The sequence below is a fragment of the Engraulis encrasicolus genome, chromosome 13, assembly GCF_034702125.1.
Source record: "Engraulis encrasicolus isolate BLACKSEA-1 chromosome 13, IST_EnEncr_1.0, whole genome shotgun sequence".
Lineage (NCBI taxonomy): Eukaryota > Metazoa > Chordata > Actinopteri > Clupeiformes > Engraulidae > Engraulis > Engraulis encrasicolus.
The window spans coordinates 13,426,102-13,445,491 of record NC_085869.1 but is presented as its reverse complement, the minus strand read 5'-3'; the positions used below and the strand labels follow the sequence as shown (position 1 = coordinate 13,445,491).

Genomic DNA, 19,390 nt, shown 5'->3' with positions numbered 1-19,390 from the left:
GGCCCTTTAGCTCAGCAGTCTCGTACTGTGCCTCCCATTCCCGAACCAAAGTAATTGACGAGGTGGCAGGTTCGTGGCCCCGAGGGGGACGAACCGTGCGTGAACACCTTTTAGTCAGCCAGCCACCAGAGGCTAAGGTGCTTAAATAAACTTTTGATGGTATTTTTTGTTAAAAGTTGGCAACCATGCCAGAAGTTATCAGCACGGACTAAGGTTTCAGAATCACCTGGTTGCCAACATGGAACTTGACCTTTAAGGTCAAATCTGAAGGTCGAAAGGTCAAACACGGTCAAATAACAGTGTTATTTAGTTAAAAATTGTTAGGCCTACAAAGATGTTTATTTTAGGGTCTTGGCTGGATGTCTATTTGTCACATTTGGAGCGGGCCCCTTCCTCTTCCAACATGACTATGCACCAGTGCACAAAGCAAGCCCCACAAAGGCATGAATGACAGAGGGTCTTTCTCAAAGCCTAGGCCAGTGTCCTTACAAGTGTATCAGCCTAATTAGTCATGCCCAGTGATTGGATACCTTTTGGTGAACTCTACAAAATATTCAATCACTTGGTGTGACTAATAAAGGGTATCCAATCAATCACTGGGCGTGACTAATAAGGCTGATACACTTGGAAGGACACTGGCCTAGGCTTTGAGAAAGACCCAGAGTCTGGTGTGGATGAACTTGATTGGCCCTGAAGTCCAGACCTGAACCTTGGGATGAATTAGAGCTGTGACTGAGAGCCAGGCCTTCTCCAGTAGACCAACAGTGTGTAACGTCACCAATGCACTTTCACAATTAAAAATAAATAAAAATAAATCCTAAAACCACACTCCTCAACCTTGTTGACAGCCGTCCCAGAGTTGAAGCTGCAAAAAATGGCCGGACACCATATTGAACCCTAGGCTATGGGTAAATGAGATAGCAGCTTTAAGCTAATATGGGTGAGATTCTTTTTTGTCCTAGACATGATTTCCTCTTCATTGTGGTTCCCTTAATTTTTATTTTTTTAATATATTAAAGTTATTTGCAGCAGACGGTCCATTTTATCATCAGGATGAGGGAGCCACGTGGTTAAGTGTTCTTGTTTGTTCTGATATTGTTTTTCATTGTTGACTTGGGCAGACCATCCTCCCTGACAAGTTCAACAGCCAACAGTTGGGGAATGGGTTTTTGTTCACCAGATAGGCTACATATAATACCATTACCTTTGCATAGATTGAAATCCAGATATAATCCGTAACTCCCCAACACTGCTGGCAAAATGCGTAAATAGGATAGTGGTACCTAGAAATGGGAAGAAAAAAAAAACGAAGCGCACAAGAAAACTTTTATCTCGAAATGCTTTGATTTTGAACATATCTGCAGATCCACGTTCTTTGGTGTCGCTGGCTTCACTTAAGAGGAAGTAGTTACTGTTGTACAACAACTTTGGCGGCAGCCGTAGGAGATTGTGTTTGGGAGGAGGAGAAGGAGGCAGCTAAAGGGAAGATCATTCTCTGGTGGTAAGTGATTAAGAAACTTGATGTAAATGAAAATAACACTTTAATTTAATGCCTCACATTCGTACATTATTATATTATTATGGAGTCGGACGCGTCACATGCATCATGACTCAGGTCAGGTTGGACATGCTAACACATCACAAACTACATTGTAGATGTTCACCAAGGCTGTAGACTACTCACTAACAGCTTGTAGTCTTTGAAATGAAACGGAATCGTTGAGATCCAGCCAGAGACAGTATGGGTATAAGCGGTGAGGTTTTTAGAAACGTGTGTAGTCGCACGAGACCTAGAGTGTGGGTCACCAGATCCAAAAACAGCTGACAGCAAAGCATCAAGGATATCTGGGCATCCATAACTCTCATGTAATGCCACTGCCATTGACGTCAGATAGTCAGACAGTCAGATCGGCAGTCCTGCCCATGATTGCTGTTTTGAGTGATGAACCAGGCTGGGAGTTTTTAAAAGTATGGGGTTTCATGAGCGTTATGCCAAAATAATCAGCATCAAAACAATAAAAGACCTGAAATATTTCAGTTGGTGTGCAATTAATCTAAAATATATGAAAGTTTATTTTTATCATTACATTATGGAAAAAAATAATGAACTTCATAACAACATGCATTTTTTTGAGAAGGACCTGTAGCCTATATACTGTAGGCCTACATGCACACACTTCCAGTGTCAATGCAATTCACAGGGTTCCCACTGGTGCTTGAATTCCTTGAAAATGCTTGAAATTTGTGTCAAGTCAACTCAGTAAACCAAATAATAGAAATAAATTGTTCAGGTACATCAAAAATCTGAGGGAGTGAGATGTCAGATGGGATTTGCCATTCGACATCTTAAAATTGATTAAAATGCAGGAAATTGCATTTTAAAAACACAAAAACGTTCTGGGGGAGAACCCCTACACCCCCTTCCCACGACCTATTAAAGGTGCTGGAAAACTGAAAATTTGATGCTTAAAGGTGCTTGAAAAGTGCTAGAATTTGTTAATGAAAAAGGTGTGAGAACCCTGAATTCATTACACAAAGCCATTGTTCTCCAACACCCTTCTTGTAAGAATGGTTCCAACCACGGGCCTCTTATGGGGTTGGCATGCCATGTTTTTGCGAGGGCCTACCAACATGACATGCAACTTTAATTATCCATACACTCATTTCCTGGTGAAAGCGAAGGCCCACCTGGGAAACTCCAACTCCCATTGACATTGTGACACAGCGCACAAGTGTTCACTGCTCACACGAAATTGCATTTTATACCAACCTCACCCGTGCAAGGGGGCAGCCCCCAATGGCGCCCCAAGGGAGCAGTGTGGCGGGACGGTACCATGCTCAGCGTACCTCAGTCATGGAGGAGGATGGGGGAAAGCACTTGTTAATTACTCCCCCACCATCCTGGCGGTGGGAGCCGAACCTTTGGGCTTCAAGTCTGACGCCCTAACCGCTTACCCATGACTGCCCTTAATTAATATTTCCCTGTTACTGCTGTCTTTCAGATAAAGCATCTGATGTCTTTCAGATAAAGCACCTGATGGATACTGGCACGGACAGAGTTGTGGCATTGGTGGATATGGACTGCTTCTACGTGCAGGTAGAGCAACGGATCAACCCAGAGTTGAAGGCGAAGCCATGTGTTGTAGCTCAATACAAGACCTGGAAAGGAGGCGGGTAAGGTTTTAGGTTTTAACTTAAAATAACCTTAATAACCTTGCTGTTTTTAGATGTAAGGAGTCCGTGGTTTGTATGATGTGCTAGTATAAAACACCATGGGTTAAAAAGAACGGATTCAGAAACAAATCCCATTCTCTCTTTGGAGAAGATAGCTCGTCTCTTGACTGACCTAGGCAGCGTTTATATTGATTCGTATCACCAGATCATTGTACCCCTGTCTACACAACGCTGTGAAAAGGCCTGAAATGTGACCTCACATTCATCAGGGCATGTGCAAGCCGACTTAAACAATGAAATAACATGGGCTGTATAACACGTGTAGCATTTATATAATATGAGGTGTAAAGCAAAACAACTGCAAACAGCATGCCTACAGAATTGCAGCGCAAACTTAATCACTGTGGCAACCCACAGCTGCGTGAAGCGTAGGTTATTTCTCTCACATCGACAACAGCTGAGCTGATCAAGCCCAACATATTGTGTGAACTAGAGCGGCGTTCTCAAGTTGCAGACTGTCGCCATGATAATAGACACTTTGAAGCGAAATTTACATCACATCGACGACATGTCAACTTCTTTTTTGCTTTTCTATCTTTTCTGTAGGATCATTGCTGTCAGTTACGAAGCAAGAGCGTTTGGAGTGACCAAAAACATGTGGGCAGATGATGCAAAGAAATTGTGTCCTGACCTCCAGGTTGCCAGAGTCAGGGAGTCGCATGGGAAAGCAGATCTTACTTGGTGAGTTATTTTCAGTTTTTTTTTTTTACTATTGGGAAGTTTATGAAAAGAAGCAGCTGAGATGCCCGCATGACATCGTAGGTATGCTGCTCTCTGGGAATAATGGACACCTGCGCAGCCAATCAGAAGACGTTCCGTCTGCTCACCGGGTGATAATTTAAAAAAGGTAACATTTGTGAATGGGCAGCATGAATTCTGGAAATAAACTACTACAATATTACTCAGTGCACCTTTTCATCACTCTTTTCATCACTCTCACATCAAGTATTCATTATGACTGGGAAAACTGCAGTTTTTTTCATACATGAAAAGGTGGATCTTCTCAATGCCCGCCATTTTGAATTTCCATAAGTAAGACATTTTTAGCTGCAAAACTTTCTGTACTTTAAATACTACTACATAATTGTTTATTATTTAGTGAATAGTCATGAAAATATTAAAATTGGCAATAGGCAGCAGAGTTTCATTGAGCAGTATAGTTACAATGCCTACTCTGGCCACCATCCTACACAGTGCACCTTTAAGATAGTTCAAACTAAATGTAACCAAAACGCATGACCCCATTAGCTGACCAGGTTCTCGGAAAGGGCTGAATGACTCGTCTTCGGGTACTGACAAGTCAAGGGCAGAGTGAGCAATACAGCTGCATGTTGAAATTAGTCGTAATTCTCCTTTAATAGATACCAAAAAAAAATTTCTGTTCTTCACAATATACTTGAATGTTTGTTTGTTTACATGTGACAAATATGGCTTATCTAAAATAATTGCTTTTCCAGTTACAGGGAAGCAAGCTCTGAAGTCCTTGAGGTGATGTCGCGTTTTGCTGTCATTGAGAGAGCCAGCATTGATGAAGCCTACATGGACCTTACTGCCAGTGTAAAGCAACGACTTGACATCCTGGTGGACAAGCCGATTGCGATTGAGGGCCTGATGTCCACATTCGTAGAGGGATACCCTCAGGCTTCGGAGGAGGAGGAGGAGGAGGAAGAGGAGGAGAAAGTGGAAGATGCTACTGCACCTAAAGGTCTGTCTTAAGAGCCAGAAAACAACAGTGTTATTTAAGGGCAGGGCTTGAAATTAACTTTCTCCCTCACCAGCCAAAATGGCTAGTAGATGTTAATTTTACTAGCCAGACACTTATGGGTCAAAGTGGCTACTAAGTTGGTCTTTTCTACCAGCCAAACTGAAATTTCATCAGCATTTGACCGGTTGGCTGTTGTTAATTTAGAGCCCTGTTTAAGGGGTAACGTTCGGCAAGAAGGTTCCCGACGGAGAGTAGCAGGACCCAGACGCGAGGGGAAGGTGTCTTGATCTGTCTGAAGTGATGATGTTCAGCAAGGCAGTCCCTTTTGTGGAATAGCGCTCTTCAGAGAGATCAAGACCCCTTAGCTTCGCTACTAAATTAGTATATTTATCAAAATACCAGCAATAATAATGCAGTAATACTAATTATTATTACACACAATTCAGTGGATTGTTTGCAAGGCTACAGCAGACAAACTTATCTTTGAGGTGATGACTGACAACATCGCAGTGTGCATATATAGCATCAGAAATGTGTACATTGATGAGTGATAAACATGCATCCAACAATCAACAAAGGGCGTGAAGGTGCACCGTGTAAGATTGTGGCCAGAGTAGGTATTGCAACTATGCTGCTCATTGAAACGGTGCTGCCTATTGCCAAATTTGATCTTTTCACAAATATTAATAAATACTAAACCCATATTTACTAGTATGAACAAAGGACGGCACATTTTGCAGCTAAAAATTCCTATTTCTGGAAATTCAAAATGGCGGACCATGGAGAATATCCCGCTTTTCATGTCTGTAAAATGCAATTTTCCCAATCATAACGGATATCTAGAATAGAATATAATGGTGGTGGCAAGTATTTGTTAAAACAGTAATGTGTGAATGGACCGTGTGAATTCTGGAAATTAACTACTAAAAACAGACAGATTTAATGAAGTCTTGTTTCTTTTTCTCATGCAGATGCATTGAGGATTCAGGGTTTGAGTCAGTGGATGGACTCTCTGCCCCCGACCTCCCAAAGGACTAATGCGGACCTGCAGCTGGCTGTGGGTGCGGTGATCATCGAGGAGATGAGGGCCGCTGTGGAGAAGGACACTGGCTTTAGGTGCTCAGCTGGAATATCACACAACAAGGTTTGTGGCATTCATTTGTATCAAGTAAAGCCTAGTTCAGACTCCTCCTTCAGTTGCAGGACACATACTGTCAGCGGGGGTGGCGGCAGATCACGTACCCAAACAGCCACCACGTTAGAGCCTCTTTAAGAGCTGAAACGACCCCTTGCAGCGCTTAATGTATATTTCTCCCAGGCTGAATTGTCCGTAATCTGCCGATATGTAGCGACATGAGCTAAGCTACCAAGCTACCTAGCAGGGCAAAAACTGTGTGCATTCCAATATGCACACTCCAGTCCTCCACTTGTGCTTGTGGCTTCGCGCCGCCTCCTGGCCCCGTCTCTGTGGAGAAAACAATAAAGTTTCCCAGCTGTCAGCCAAGCCACAACAACTTTTGGGGTCTGTTTTTCATTCACCACCCCAATTGCTAATGAGAAAAAGACATTAGAATTGCGCTTTTGCAAGATATTGAATTATTTTTCTGTCGTCTGTGACATCATCATGAGGTCACAAGCAGGCAAGTGAGCAAGGGAGGACGGAAGTCCGCAGATTGGAATCCACCCTCTATTCCTATTTGAGCCAATAAAAGCTCACCAGGGTCGAGTGTAAGGTCATCAAATGTGTGTTATTCTGGTTCTGTCTGGTCATAACATCTTAACGTCATGATGTTTAGTTTAGTTTGTGTGTGTATGTTTGTGTGTGTGTTCTCGTTATTTACTCTTTATAAAAAAATTAAAAAATTAAAAAAGAATAACCCCTCTTTGCAACTGCACTTGTTGTTCTGTATATCTCCTGTGCACTTTGTATTTGCTTGTGATGTTGCCTTGATTATGTCCTCTTTTGAAAGTCGCTTTGGTTTTAAAGCGTCTGCCAAATGCAATGTAATGTAATGTAATGTCTTGTAAATTGTGTTGTATTATTTTAAATGTTTTTTTCCAATGTCTCTTTTTCCCCAGGTCCTTGCCAAGCTTGCTTGTGGCTTAAACAAACCCAATCGCCAAACTATACTTCCCCTCAGCTCCGTTCCACAACTGTTCAATGGTCTCCCCATCAGCAAAATGTGAGTTGGCTCTCTGTATGGTCTATTTCATTTATTTTCTTTCACATTCGTCTTTTTTTTTTCCTTTTTCTTTTTTTTTTACTTTCCATGACTCTGTCACTAATGTTAGGTAGTCAAGCCTTTGTCTCTCTGTCGCCATAGTCGCCATCTGGGAGGTAAATTGGGCATCTCCATCTCTGAGACGCTAAATGTGGACAACATTGGAGAGCTGTCAAAGTTCCCTCTGGAGCACTTGGTAGAGAAGTTTGGGATGAAGACTGGGTAAGGCCGTGAGGCATTTCCACTGACTTCACTTTTCATTAGGCCTACAGTAACTACACACCACCACCACACATAAAAAGACTTGGTAATATAACATAATTCATGCACCATTATCATGAAGTATTACCAAGACGTATTTTTGAAATGCTTATCATGGCCTGTTTCGTCTTTAGGCCGTGGCTTTATAACCTCTGCAGGGGGATAGAGTTTGAGCCAGTGAAGCCTAGACAGCTGCCTAAATCCATTGGTTGTAGCAAAAATTTTCCAGGGAAGACGTCCCTTGACACCAAAGAAAAGGTATTATTCTGCATAATCTATATTTACAAATTTCATTAAAAAGTACATTCTGTTTCTGTGTAGCATGATTAGACATTTAACTCATTGGATGTTTTTTTTTTTTCTCAATAGGTGCAGTACTGGCTGCAGCAGCTGTCTTTGGAGTTGGAGGAAAGACTAACCAAAGACAGGGATGAGGTGAGGACCTTTTATCAAAATGTAAAAAAAACCCAAAAAAACAGACTATTAATAATCTCTGTTTAAATTTTCATAGACCAGTGAGGCATAAGCTTTCACATTAGTATTCTAGCTTTCGAATTGAAAATGTATTTGCCAATCTATCTTTCAGACATGTTGGTAATATACAGTATTAGTCAATATAATATGAAATAAGTTATTGCATAGAATTACTAAACTATTCAAGATTGAACTGAAACTGAAAAGATACATTAGGATTAGGGTAATCTACAGGCACAACACGGCGTGTCTGTGGGAAAGATATTTCCCAATGCTGTTTATGCTGAACTGGCTCTTTTTTCTTCCGACAGAATGGACGAATAGCAAAGCTTTTAACTGTGGCAGTGAAACAGGCTGGAGAAACAAAAACTGGCGGTTTTTCCCGGTGCTGTACCCTAGCACGATATGACGCAGAGAGGATTTCCACAGACAGCTTAGCTCTTATTAAGAGCCTGAATTGTGCAGGAAACCACCAACAAGCCTGGTACGTAAACAAAGCATGGCCTACGTGACTTGCCTTGCCATCTTTTTTCTGTAACTTAATACTTTTTCACAATTCTGCAAACAACAGCAGCGACCCAAGTCCCTCCCACCCAAAGGTGGGTACACAACACATACAGTACTCTGTTGAAAACAAATGATAATAAATAAATAAAAAAGGGACAATGAAATATAGCACACACTGTTATGTATAATAATAACAACAATAACAAGATAATGGCTATAACAAAAAGAAGGTCTGCTACCTTGAGGAGCATTTTAACATTTAGGCCCACTTTGTGGATATGTCTATGTGGTAGTGTCAATTCTACCTCCCAGACCAGTTGATATATGGTATGTAGTACCATTGATGCTCAAGAGAAAGACAGACTGTCTGTAGCTAAGCTTTTCTAAGGGCAAAAAAGCCAAGACGCCTTTCACCCAACAGAGGAAAGAGGGGGGATTAGCAGACTTCCATTACCGGAAGATAAGTCTCCTAGCAAGAAGTGAAGCAAATGCAATGGTGGTGTGTGTTTGGGACGTAGAGATCTGGGGTCCATTTCTCGATTCTTGTCGTTGCTAACCGTCTTAAGACCGTCTTACCGTTCCCTTGGATTTAGTGGTGAGCGTCGCTGTCGAGAGAGACTTGAGTCGCTCTTACGAAGGACTTTGCTAACGACTATAGCAAAGGCTCTTTCGAGAAACGGACCCCTGAACATTTTCCCCTACAACAACAAAAACAGCAGTGATTGTTTGGGTCTAATGGGATGTTCCTGCCTGCCACACATTATGAGTTAAACCAAGAATTAGTGATGGACTACAGAAGAGGTTAACAGTCGAACTCCGCTCAACTGGAAATCTATGGTGCACCCGTGGAAAGAGTGATCCGTGGAGAGAGTACCATCTATGATGGGAACGAGTGTGTGTGTGTGTGTGTGTGTGTGTGTGAGAAATTGAACTATGGGTATTAAGTGCATACACACACAATTTTATTTCTTTTTAAAATAAATAAATATTGGGTTCGACCCACAACTTCATTTCAGATTTTACTTTTGGCCCTCAGTCAATTTGAGTGTGACTCCTGGTCTACAGGAACCTTTCAGTGTGAGCCACTCCATAGTAGATGATGGGAGAAATCTGAGCTGGAAGACTTACAAAAAAAATAGTATAATACTGAAGAAAAGGAAACCCCAGTAAGTTTGTTTAGGGGAAAACAACTCTTTTTCCATCATACAGTAATGTGATTGTTTGCAGGAAATTATTGATTTATTTTTGTGTCATGTGTTTCTCTGTAGGTCTCCCCCATTCACCCTGCTGCATCTCTCGGCTAGTAAATTCATGGATGCTGCGACGTCTTTGTCTGGAGGAATCACAGGTTTTCTGAAATCTGATATTGCTCCCACGCAGCAGAAACCATTTTTATCCTCCCAAGTACCCAATGGCTCAACAACACAACAACCCGGAAAAAGACCAGGAGAGATAATGTCCTTTTTTCAAAATGCCTCCAAAAGGACTCGGCAGTGTCATGCTGAACCTCCAGAGGGCGCTGCTTCAACTGAGCTGAATAACCAGCATGAGAAGGGAGAGGACAAAAAACCAGGAGAGATCATGTCCTTCTTTCAAAGTGCCTCCAAAAGGATTCGGCAGGGTCATGCTGAACCTCCAGAGGACACTGCAACGGAACTCAATGACCAGCATGAGAAGGGAGAGGACAAAAAAACAGGAGAGATCATGTCCTTCTTTCAAAATGCCTCCAAAAGGATTCGGCAGGGTCATGCTGAACGTCCAGAGGACACTGCAACGGAACTCAATGACCAGCATGAGAAGGGAGAGGACAAAAGTGAAGACGGTGAAGACGACAGAATTGACTCGCATAGCACAATTGCAGAGCAAGTAGTACAAACGGTACTACCCTTGAAGACACAGGACTGTAGTCCCACAACAATTCAGACTGATGGAAGCACGCACACAATTATCCCAGATGATCCTTGTAGTTCTGCAACAAGTCAGGCAGATGCAACAATACACACAATTACCCATGGTGGCCCTTGTGCGTCTTCAGAACGTTCGCCTGCGTTCACCTTTGCCCCAGAGGACTATATTCGGTGTGACAGCTGTGGACAGGAGGTGTTGGCCTGGGAGATGCCTGAGCACACCGATTATCATTTTGCACAGGATTTGCAGACTTCCTGGTCATCCAGTTTGCCTTCTTCCAGTCAGGTTCCAGCGAATATATCAAAAGCGAATACGTCAGATGGCAATTCCCAGTGTAAGACCGTTCAGGCCTCGCGCCGTAAGTCTGCCACCAGTCGTACTCCAGCCAAAATGAAAAAGCCAGCGGGCAAGGGTGTTTCTATTGATCACTTCTTCAAAAAGAGTTAAACGTCATCATTACATTACACTTACCTGACGCGTTTATTCAAAACGACCAGTCTATGGAGCAGTGTGGGGTTCGGTGCCTTGCTCAAGGGTTCTTCCGCCATGTAGTGTGGTAGGGAGTGGAAGGGTGGGATTTGAACCTGCAACCCTCTGACATACGGCCCATCTCCTTAACCATTAAGCCACGGCTGCCCCATGTCTTCATCCAACAGGCATGCATGAAATCCTCGAATCTCAGGGAACTGGTCATGCAGGTCCTCTCAACTGTAAAGGCTGTGCTTGATTTGAGATGATGTAATTTTACAGCAATTGTTTGTTTTTAACTGTAATTTTCAAAGCAGCTGTTCAATTTTATGTTGTTCTTATATCATAAACAAAGAATGTAAATCATTAAAGTAAGTTAAAAAAATTAAAAAAAAAACCACCCATCATCATGACTAAGGACTTGTGGCCACAACAGTACCTACAGTGAGAATGATAAATATTTGATCCCTTGCTGATTTTGTTGGGTTTCGTACTAATAAAGACATGATCAGTCTATTATTTCAATGGTATGTGTTTTGTAACACGGAGAGACAGAATATCAAAAAGAAACTCCTGAAAATAACCATATATTAATTGATTTTATATTTCATTGAGGGAAATAAGCATTTGATCCGCGGCCGTCCATTAACAGTTCTGGTACCACAGACTAGATTGGCACCTCCAATCAACTTGTTATTTTGAATTAGAAGATGCCTATAAAAATTCACCTGCACCTGTACACTGTGTGCAGAATTATTAGGCAAACATGTTTTTTGACCATATTGTCCATTTTATGCATATTTTCCGCCACCAACCAGTATGGACATGAACACTTATTGAATTTAAGCATTCCAGGTCATGCATATTTGTATATTAGGAGATGGTGTGATAGAAGGAGCCCAATACCCTATATCAGGTGTGCATAATTATTAGGCAACTTTGTTTTCCTCTGGGAAAATAGGCCACAAATGAGATCTAACAAACTCTGAAAAGTCTATAAACAATTTTGAAGTCTTCCTGAGGGATGTGGCTGTCTTAAAATTGCCCAGATATTGTTCATATCCATCTAATGCACCGTTACGAAGCCATCAGTGTCACATACATTGTGCTCACAAAGTAAATGCCAGATTTAGAGGAATTGAAGGTGAAACTACCACAAAATTGTTACCCTGCAGTGCTGTTATATTCCAGAACTGAAACCTACATTGAGTGTCCAGAAGAACATTGTATTCAGCACTCAGAGACATGGCCAAGTTAAAACAGGTTGAAACCTGAAGACCACTCAACAAGAAAAGTAAGTCAAGACTGGGTCAAGAAAGGTCTTTAGACAATTTTGCCAATGGTTTTATGAACTTGTGAAAGTGACTGTTAATGGACCAGATCGATGAGCCCATAGCTAGATCGGTAATGTGCACACTCAGATGAGTTCCTGAGTTATACTCAAATGCCAGCAGAATACTGCATAAATACCATTGTCTTCTTGAAAGATGCAAACGTTTTCCTCACAGATCCAGCTATGGGCTCATCCACCCTGTCTGTCAATAGTCACTTTCACCAGTCCATAATATATTTGAAAACTCTGTCCTAGGGTATTTATTGACCCAGTCTTCACTTAATTAAGTTGTTAAATGGTTGTCTGGTGTCATCCCTTCTTACCTTGGCTATGTCTCTGAGTGCTCAACAACCTGTTCTTCTGGACACATGATGTAAGTTTGCATTCAGGAATATGATAGCACTGCAGGGTAATAATTTTCTTGTAGTTTCACCTTAAATTCTTCTCAATTTTTGGCAGTGACATTTCATGTGAGACTGATGACTTTGTAACTGTGCATTTGATACTTCTGTGCTAACGTGACCAACGTCTTGCCAATTTCAAGACAGCCACATCCCTCTGGAAGACTTCAAAATTGTTTATAGACTTTTCAGAGTTTGTTAGATCTCTTTTATGGCCCATTTTCCCAGAAGAAAGCAAAGTTGCCTAATAATTATGCACACCGGATATTGGGTGTTGGGCTCCTTTGATCACACCCCATCTTATTATATAAATATGCATGATCTGGAATACTTAAATCCAATAGGTTTTCATGTTCATAAAGGTTGGTGGCGGAAAATACGCATAAAATGGACAATATGGTCAAAAAACATGTTTGCCTAATAATTCTGCACACAGTGTAAAATCAGTCCATAGTACCACATGAAGAGTCAATCAATCAGACTCCAAACTTGCCAATATGGGAAAGACTAAAAGCTGTCAAAGGATGTTAGGACAAGATTTTTGTACTATTCACTTAGTTACTACCACACATTGGTTGACACCATCTAAACCAAATTTGTTAATCTTGGTCTTATCAGAGACAATCAGAATACGTTTCTTTGTTTACGTACTGTATATCTTTTTGTAAATAGTCCAGTGTGTTACACAGTACATTTTTGTATTATTATTTATTTATTTATTTATTTATTTATTAATTACAAGGATAACCCCTTGAGATGTGCCATCTCATTTTCGAGGGGGTCCTACTGACAGTACAGTACAAAAACAGAAAAGAAAACAAAATTAAGTACTAACAGTAGATATAGACGCACACACTCACTCACTATCTGACGTTGCTCTCCAAACTACCCCACCCCACCACTACATCCCTTTAGTGGTTACATGGATGAAAGGTATTTTATTTTATATTGTATTAGATTACATTACATTACATTATGTCAGTGACAGTCATTTCTGATGGACCATTGGCACCCCCTAGTGGAGAGTGAGAGGACAGACACTGCTTTAGGGATCTAGGCATCACATGACACATTCGTTTCTTTGCTCTCGGTGTCCTCTGCTTTGCTGATGACGCACAACTATACATCAGCACCAAGCCCCCTAGACTTCCACCTGGACGTTGATAGTTTTGCCTAAAGGCAAAGTGCAGTAACTACACCAACATTCAGGGCCAGATTAAGATGGCCTGGGGCCCCTAGGCTACAAATTGCTGTGGGGCCCCCGGAAAGCAAATTTCGCGACAAATTTACAGAGACAATGTCATAATTATATGCTAAGAATTAAGGATAACATGTCTACCAAATCTACTCAACATGACCGATGAATTTTTCAATACTGCATCTTGTCATATTTATGCAATTTTTCACTTTTTAACAGTCAGAGGCCCCCTGGCAGGTGGGGGCCCCTAGGCTGCAGCCATATCTAGCCTCTACATTAATTCGGTCCTGCCAACATTGACGGTCTTACATGTACAGTACGTCACAGAGTTGAGAACACCCCTCACATTTCTACTGCTTTGTAAGTATATCTGTTGATGGGACACCCACAACATTTCCCTTTCATACAATGAACAGTTGCCAGCGTACAACTTATGAAGCCACTTCAATTTATTATTCACTCAAAATAATTTGAAATGCAGCCATACATGTCTCAGAATTATTTCAAAGTGAGTACACCCTTTGTTAAAATCCCATAGAGAGGATTATGAGCTGCTTCAGTAGTAACAGCAGGCTATGTTGACATGCAGGTTTCGTTGGGTGAAATTCAGCTTTTTAATGTTGATGGCATTCATGATGCAGCCCCAAACCATGTCAGTCCCACCTCCATGCTTGATGTTACAGATGGGACACTCTTTGTACAAATCACTTTTTTACCACCGGTGGACAAATGCTTGATCTCTCTCTCTCTCTCTCTCTCTCTCTCTCTCTCTCTCTCTCTCTCTCTCTCTCTCTCTCTCTCTCTCTCTCTCTCTCTCTCTCACTCACTCACTCACTCACTCACTCACTCACTCACTCACTCACTCACTCACTCACTCACTCACTCACTCACACACACACACACACACACACACACACACACACACACACACACACACACACACACACACACACACACACACACACACACACACACACACACACACACACACACACAGATATCTGACATCTAAAGCAAAGACTGACCTCTATAATAATACATGTCAGTGAAAGAAAATGTATTTACATATTTTTTTATATAATTTATGTAATTGACTCCTCTACTTGGATGGCTTTTTCATGTCTTTTGTCTTTTTTTCTTTTATTTAAACTCAGAAGGACATTCTTCTTCCTCTTTTTTTTCTTCTTCTTTTTGTAAATGAAAAAAAACATTCTTTGTAGAGAATTGGATAAGCCCTTTTTGCATGATATAACTTAAGACGTTTTACATGCTAGGCTACTATTGCAAACTGTTCCGGAAACCAAGTCCCTCATTCTGATGGGAAATGGAACACTGGTCCAGGGGGCAATGATGTCACAATGGGGGATGATGTCACAATGCATCATCCAGCTCCTATCTGCTTATTAGCATCATCTTTCAGGTTGCTTTCAGCAGTGTCCACCTGGAAAGCCTGGTGTCACCATCTCCCCTGTCTCTTGATTGGACTTTGTATCAAGTATTAAGATGGTCCATAAAAAGAGGGGAGCCTTTGACCTTAACCGTTGCACTATTGGACAGCTGATGCAGCTCTCTGGGATATCTCACAAAAGTGCGAGAAAACTGGTTCGCTTCCAGGCGCGTCAACGGAGGAAGGCAAAGCGCATGGATGCAGAAAGGCGAGCATATATCAACAGAAGACGTGACCTCATTGAAGAACTCAAGGATGAAGAGGTCGAATTCAAACTCAGAGGCACGAAAGGCTTCGTCGATTCAAAAGAAAAAACTCTGAGGCCTAAAAACTCTAGGCCAAAGCAGGTTTCTCATTCTGAGAGACGCCTCTCTGGAAGCCAAAAAGAAAGACCGTTGCCAGCAATTCAAGAAAGGAGTCAGGTCGCAAACTTGGAAGGTCAGGGCTTGAGAGGGAACTCAGCTTTTCAGGACGACAGGCTCGTCGTCTGCAGTGTCTGTGGGACAAGAGAAATGCAACTGCCATGCTGTCAGATTTATGTGGTTTTCGGATCACATGGACGGCGGAAGGAAGAGTGCAGGAAGTCAAGGTCAAAGGAGAAGACTGGAAATGGACACAGAAAATACGACCCCCATGCACAGTGTGTACTTCTATAGTGAGTCTCTGGGCTGGCTATCAACTGAAGTTAACAAATGTGCTTATTAAAAATGTCGCCTCCTTCTCAAAGTAAAACGTGAGCTGTCTGTTTAATGAGCACCTTATTTACCAAGTAAGCATCCTATCTACTTTTACAGGTTGAGTTAGATACAGTAGACCTGAGGCTTATTTACAGTTGAAACCAGAAGTTTCCACAAAGAGAATATAGAAAGAGGTATTTCCATGGTTTACATACACTGAATACAACAACATTCCGGTTTTATATTACCGGTGGGCCTATGTAGAAATTATCAAGATGTTAACAAATGCCAAAATTATGTCTCATTGACAGAATAATTAGAGGGAACTTAAGGCAATATTCAGGCCTAAGTATGTTCTTTAAGGCCAAGTCTACATGCCCCATTCAGTGAATGTAAACTTCTTGTTTTCAATTGTATGCCCATTGACAATGTAGGGCAAAGTGTGCCTGATCAGCTAGGTGATTAATCGTCCAAATTGACTAAGAAATGGACTTTTAGTGTGTTCTACTTTCTGGAATTGCTGGAGTTTAAGACTACATCTTCAAAAAAGGCTGATGATCAAAGTTACAAAAAAAAGCCCCAACTCAGCACATTCCTTTGGAGTGGACATCCTGTGGCCTTTACACGATTTAAGAGGGGTGGAGCCAGGGCCGTAACCAGACATTTTCAAATACCGAGGTCAAATATTGCGTGCTGTACTGCATACTGTACATTTAGAATGCTTCAAACACTTCAGTCAAACTCTTAAGTTTGTTTTCACTAATCACTGCCTTGAGAGTGTACAGTATACAGTATACAGACTGAATTTATCATTGTTCATCATATCGATTTTCATCATAGATACATTTTACATTACTGAAAAAAATACAGAGGACATGACCTCTGTGTCCTCAATGGTAGTTACGGCCATGGGTGGAGCAATAGTGTTCCTGCTACTGACTAGGGAGAAAAGTGAGTCATTGGGCCTGAGTGTAGTTCACTATGAAATGTTGCACTGTAGGTTTTCTATGGAACTGAAAGAAATTCATGCATAATTTATGTACTGGTAAACAATTTTGCAAGACATCCCTGTTAACCTGTGGCATTATTGTCACAATGTAGGCTAATAAAACATTTTAAAAACTTAAACAAGTTAAACTCAACAGCATCTGCACAACAACTACTCCTTAATCGGCTGTTTAGATTTGCTTGAGCATTAGAGTAATTGATGTGCAGATGCTGCCTAACTACACAAAAACTGATGGGACATTTACTGTTTACATGTCCCCAAGTTTTGTTACGATTTTCGGATAGTATCTTACTTTTACCACAGAATTACAATAATATGATAGGGAAACTCCAACCCCCTTGTTATTGTGACACAGCACAGCACACAAGTGCACACTATACACAACAAAATTGCATTTGTGCCTCACCCATGCAAGGGGGCAGTCCCCAATGGCGCCCCAAGGGAGCAGTGTGGAAGGACGCCATGCTCAGTGTATCTCAGTCATGGAGGAGGATGGGGGAGAGGACCGGTTAATTACTTAGCGCACTAATCTGGTGGGTCGGGAGTCGAAACTGCAACCATTGGGCTACAAGTCTGACGCCCTAACCGCTTACCCATGACTGCCCTAGGGTAGCCAGACGCTAGAATGTGTGACCTGGGCTGCAGAAATGTGTGACTTGGGCTGCAGAAAACAATGTAATCAAACATGTAGTAAAAAAAGATATCTCATTTTACCAAATCTTCTTGGTTGTTGACAAAATGAAAAGTGAAATGTCCTCCTGGGTGGGAATTTCGGACGAGTTTTCGTACATGCAACCAACTCAAAAAATGCATGGTAGGTAGGCCTAACTGTTATGACTCAGCTAAAGGGATGTTCTGTGCACTGTCTGTTGTCTGCAGTCAGCCAAGCATTCTGGCATACTGTATTTGGGAACATGCAAAGTGTGATACGCACACTAGCCTGGCCACAAACAATAACAAGCTTACAGCTCTCTCTCTCTCACACACACACACACACACATCCCTAATTTTCCAATTCCGCGTAACTTGTCTCAGATGAAATAAAGATATGCTGTAGCTGTGGCTAGTGGGAACGCACACATGCAAAACAAACGTTCTCAAAATAAGCTGAAAATAAGCTTCTACCCATCTGTCTTTTATATACAGTATACCACACTCAAAGCCATGCACACCCGGCAGTCCATTCTTAAAATTTACATTGTCCATATTGCACTTCACCTAGCAATGCTGCCCTAAATCGGCAAAGTAACTAGCAGAAACTACGCCAACACTGAAACTGAGAAAAAAAGCCTTCAAAGTATATTAGGTTAGATATTGTAGATACCACACACACACACACACACACACACACACACACACACACACACACACACACACACACACACACACACACACACACACACACACACACACACACACACACACGCACACACACACAGTGAAGGGATATTTGTAATGGGGAAGAGTGGTCGCGGTCGACAGCAGGGGAGAAAGGAGGGACACTGCTACATACACACACACACACCCCTTTCATTTATTTATCTTTTGTGGAGGCAATGCACCTATAATTTTACTCTCGTTATACAACTAAAACGAGATGTAATAATATAAATCTTACATCTTGAATGCATCTGCACAGTTCAGCTTTATGTGGTCAGATTTGGTTAACAAAGTCACTGTGCATTATTTTCGAAGTGAGAGGTCCGCACACTTAAAATCCTAAATAATAAAAGAAAACAAAAAGGATTTTAAGTGTGCGGACCTCTCACTTTGAAACTACAGTCAGCCTTTGTCCTGCACCTTTTGCTGGGATGTGCACAATCGTCACCTTCAACCGTGCATTATTTCTCATGAATATATCCAGTAAGTTATGACTAACACCATAGCAAATACAAAAGACAAAGTTGTCAGAAAGAAATCTGAGTTATTTGACGTACGCAGTAAGCAGTGCCTAGGTGACTGGGTATCTGAGTTAATGTTTCAACAGCAGTCTTGTGGTAACCCAATGACAGTAATTGTACTCCTCTCAGTCTGACTACAGAACAGGAAAGGCGGACAGCTTTTATGTGCTGACTCAGGCAAAAGAGCAGATGTGTTTTTCTCCTTTAGTTGCTGACCATTTTTTTTTACTTGTGTGTGTGTGTATGTGTGTGTGTGAGAGAGAGTGTGTATGTGTATGAGAGAGTGTGTGAGAGTGAAAGGGGGGGGGGTGTTCTGACCTGGACTGTGTTGTAAAGTATGACCATGAAATAAAAAAAGAATACATAGCCGTGCGGCACAAGTTGATTGTACTGTCAATTGCATTTAACAAAAGTGGTCAAAAGGTTTTCTTTAGATATTTACTTGCTGTTCAGTTGTGGTGTTATATGTGGTGTTACTAAGATTTTCGACACAAATAAAAGACTCAAGTCTATGCTTTTTTTTTACACCTACAATTATTTGGACTGTATGTTGTTGTTGATGCAGGTAGCATGTTGAAAAGTTTAACTGCATGTTAAAATCTAGCAGTAATAAATGAGCATGAATATATGACTATATGGTCACTT

General features: G+C 41.5%; 1 protein-coding gene across 2 annotated transcripts; it reads left to right on the top strand.

Moving 5' to 3' along the window:
- Window positions 1-1,407: 1,407 nt before the first annotated feature.
- Window positions 1,408-11,304, top strand: polh (polymerase (DNA directed), eta). Of its 2 annotated transcripts, none has more exons than XM_063214460.1 (11): window positions 1,408-1,501; window positions 3,026-3,174; window positions 3,781-3,915; window positions 4,692-4,939; window positions 5,911-6,083; window positions 7,019-7,122; window positions 7,264-7,383; window positions 7,557-7,680; window positions 7,792-7,857; window positions 8,208-8,380; window positions 9,672-11,304. In XM_063214460.1, the coding sequence occupies exons 2-11, from the start codon at window positions 3,038-3,040 to the stop codon at window positions 10,756-10,758; spliced, it is 2,367 nt and encodes a 788-aa protein (XP_063070530.1). In that variant the 5' UTR covers window positions 1,408-1,501; window positions 3,026-3,037; the 3' UTR covers window positions 10,759-11,304. The 2 variants fall into 2 exon arrangements, with proteins under 2 accessions (XP_063070530.1, XP_063070531.1); XM_063214461.1 differs by having other exon boundaries at window positions 1,434-1,501; window positions 3,003-3,174.
- The last annotated feature ends 8,086 nt before the right edge of the window (window positions 11,305-19,390 follow it).